This window comes from Neovison vison, chromosome 3 (genome assembly GCF_020171115.1).
Source record: "Neovison vison isolate M4711 chromosome 3, ASM_NN_V1, whole genome shotgun sequence".
Lineage (NCBI taxonomy): Eukaryota > Metazoa > Chordata > Mammalia > Carnivora > Mustelidae > Neogale > Neogale vison.
In genome coordinates, this window is record NC_058093.1 from 32830371 (window position 1) to 32833443 (window position 3073).

Sequence of the window (3073 nt, forward strand, 5' to 3'; positions counted from 1 at the left end):
AGCCTCTCAGAATAAGCATCCCGGGGAGCGGATGGACTGACATCAAAGTCCTCAATTCCTTTTTCCAATTTTGATCACAGCGACCATTTTAACACAGGGTCTGCATAGGTTTTAAAAGCTTGAACTGTGCTCAGCAGGTCACCAGAAGAATTTCTCCTCCTCCCTTGACCCGCCAGAGACAGCAAAGAGATGTGTGGATGGTTTCTGTGGGACGCTACAAAGGAGAAGCACTGTGCCATCGAACAGGAGAAAACCTGTTCACCGTGTCTTGCATCGTAACCCATTTTCACTTCATGCAGGAGACTGAAAAGAATCTGGAAGATATATTTTAATTACAAAAAATAAATGTATGAGCTTGATGCAGAAGATGGGTATTAAAAAGGCTCCCCTGTACCAGGCAGTCTTAAATCTTAGAATGATGAAGCCGACAGGGATTCAGAAGTTTCCAACAGCTCATCTGATTCCCCATGTCAAAGCTCCCACACCCAGCAAGTTTGCAGATCAGATATCTGAGGTGCAGAAAGGTTCAGTAAGGATTTATGACATTTGCATGGTTCGTGGAAGAACTGAAACATAAGCGCGAGTGTCTTGACAGTAAATCCCGCACTTGCTTCCAACTGTCTTTTATCCCGATGATGGTATTTGATTGTCTCTGAAAATCTGCAGAGGCATCATGGTTATTCCCCGAGAGGGAGATGCCGCATGAACTCATTTTGAATGAGAACGCACTTTGGGATAACAGTTCCAACAGGGCACATTCTTTTCTCCTCTTTCCACTCGTTTTCAGGGCCACCTGGAAACTTTGGCTCGGGGCTGGGGGGCGGTGAGGAGCGGTCTCCGATTCCCAGTCTCTTTCTGTGCACAGCTGCGGAGTTCAGCGAATTGAACCGCAGTGCTGTTCACTCTGCCACGAACAACCTCTGTTGTAAATCTTCCTCCCAGAACACGTGACGATGCATTTCTTGACTATATATCCCAAGGACAGCAGCAGAGTTGTCAGAGCACGGAGCCCCGCAGAGAGGAAGGACGCTCTTGGACTTGGCCACTTAACAACTCAGGACTTTAGAAGAACTTGCCAGCCTTGGGTAAGTTAGCAATGCAACTTGGCTTCAGAAACATTTGAGAGAGGGCTATTCTGTGCAGTGAGTAGATGAGGTTTTCCTTCCCTTTCTCTGTTCTCAGGAAACCCAGTTTTGAATTAAAAATAGGTTTACGTTGGAGAAGCTTTTTTTTTTTTCTCTGCTCTGTTAGAAAAAGTTTCCCAGTGACTAAAACGTGATTTATTTTCTCTAAACTCCCTTATCTTAGGCTGATTTTTCCCTTTAGCTTTTAAAACGACAAAAGCAATGCTTTCTGCACGCTCGCTTTATGAAATGCAGATACGAGGACGTGTATATCCTAAAAAAGGAAAGTCCTTGCTGCCTTTCTCCCTACGACTCCCTCCCTTCCCTCCATCCACTCCAGCCTCTCACAGCTAACCCCCGTTAGCTATTCTGTGCACCTTCCTACCAGGATTTCTCCATGCACTTGTCAGGTTTTTTGATGCGGCAATCCCACAAACTCGTGCTCAACCTCCTCCCTATACTGCGGGCCCATGGGCAAGTTCTAACCTGCAGGTTTCTCTGCAGACCCTGGCCGTGTGTGTGGCGCCTCAATGCTGAAGATGGAGCCTCTGAACAGCACGCACCCCAGCACCGAAGCCCCCAGCAGCCACCTGGTGTCCCACGTGCCCGGCAGTGAGAGCGGCAACGGCAATGAATACTTCTACGTTCTGGTTGTCATGTCCTTCTACGGCATTTTCTTGATTGGAATAATGCTGGGCTATATGAAATCTAAGAGGCGGGAGAAGAAGTCCAGCCTCCTGCTGCTGTACAAAGATGAGGAGAGGCTCTGGGGGGAGGCCATGAAGCCACTGCCCGTGGTGTCGGGCCTGAGGTCGGTGCAGGTGCCCATGATGCTGAACATGCTGCAGGAGAGCGTGGCGCCCGCCCTGTCCTGCACCCTCTGCTCCATGGAAGGAGACAGCGTGAGCTCTGAGTCCTCCTCCCCAGACGTGCACCTCACCATCCAGGAGGAGGGGGCGGATGATGAGCTGGGGGAGACTTCAGAGACACTCCTCAACGAAAGCAGTGAGGGGTCCTCTGAGAACATCCATCAGAATTCCTAGCACCCCCAGGGCCCCGGGAGGCGGCCCCGTCAGCCAGCACCTTTAGAGAGGGGAAGGACACTTTCCGTGTCTGGTTTCACTTTGGCAGGGCAGCTGCCACTTTAAAGAGACTGTTGGCGAGCCCCTGCATGGGGGCGGTGGGGGACAAGACTCCATGGGAGTCAGCAGCCAGGAATCCACGCCGGGCGTGCGGTGTAGACCTGGCCCTGGAAAGCCCCAAAGATGGGCAGCGTGCACCTTGACTTTGGGGTCTGGGGCTTGGGGTTCCAGTTCCGAATTTGGCAGGTCTCTGTGCTTGCTGTTGTTTTCTGGCCGAAAGTCCTGGGTAACCCCCAGGGCATCTGCCCACTCCCAGGACTGCCCAATGCCTAGGACATGTGGAGGGACTGGTTTTGATTTGCTAATTTGCCTAGAGCTTTGTTCTAGATCCGGACTGTAAGTACCTCCACAGTGTACCTGTGGCCTTACCTCACGTCAGGTTGCGGAGCTTCCTTTGCAGGTCTTTTGGGTTACAGGGGGATGTCTGATGGAGGGCTTTTGATGGCAGAAAAAGATTCAAACCTGGTTCTTTTGCATACTGTAAGAAAAAAAAAAAGCAACTTTAAACCTGTTAATATTGGCTGGGATTAGAAAACAGAATCTGCTGTTTTGACCCTTTGTCTAACCTATGACCTTGGGCTCTTACATCAGACCATCCAGCATTGCACACGGGCATGATGTTTTTTTGGTTGGAAGGGCTTCCCCCAAATCGAACCTGCACTCTGAAGAGCTGTGCAGGGGACTCTTCCTGATTTTTCTAGAAGGGATGGTGTGGGGTTGAATAAGGCCAAGTCTTTAGCTCTGCTGCTACTTTTTTCCCAGCCCAGTTTTCTGAGCTGGGAGCTGACATACAGTGGGCCTCCGTGA

The 3073-nt window shown here is 50.3% G+C and overlaps 1 protein-coding gene across 2 annotated transcripts; it reads left to right on the forward strand.

The window, feature by feature from the left end:
• The first annotated feature begins 691 nt into the window (after window positions 1-691).
• Window positions 692-2217, forward strand: KCNE4 (potassium voltage-gated channel subfamily E regulatory subunit 4). 2 transcript variants are annotated; one of them, XM_044240860.1, is made up of 2 exons: window positions 692-1089; window positions 1629-2217. In XM_044240860.1, exons 1-2 carry the CDS (start codon window positions 954-956, stop codon window positions 2165-2167), a joined length of 675 nt encoding a protein of 224 aa, XP_044096795.1. In that variant the 5' UTR covers window positions 692-953; the 3' UTR covers window positions 2168-2217. The 2 variants fall into 2 exon arrangements, with proteins under 2 accessions (XP_044096795.1, XP_044096794.1); XM_044240859.1 differs by having other exon boundaries at window positions 1002-1085.
• Window positions 2218-3073: the final 856 nt, after the last annotated feature.

Bases quoted from the DNA above. Each gene is read 5' to 3' on its own strand.
- KCNE4 (XM_044240860.1), top strand. From the start codon at position 954: ATGCATTTCTTGACTATATATCCCAAGGACAGCAGCAGAGTTGTCAGA. The intron at 1,090-1,628 runs GTTAGCAATGCA...GTTTCTCTGCAG, and splicing joins AACTTGCCAGCCTTGGGTAA to ACCCTGGCCGTGTGTGTGGC.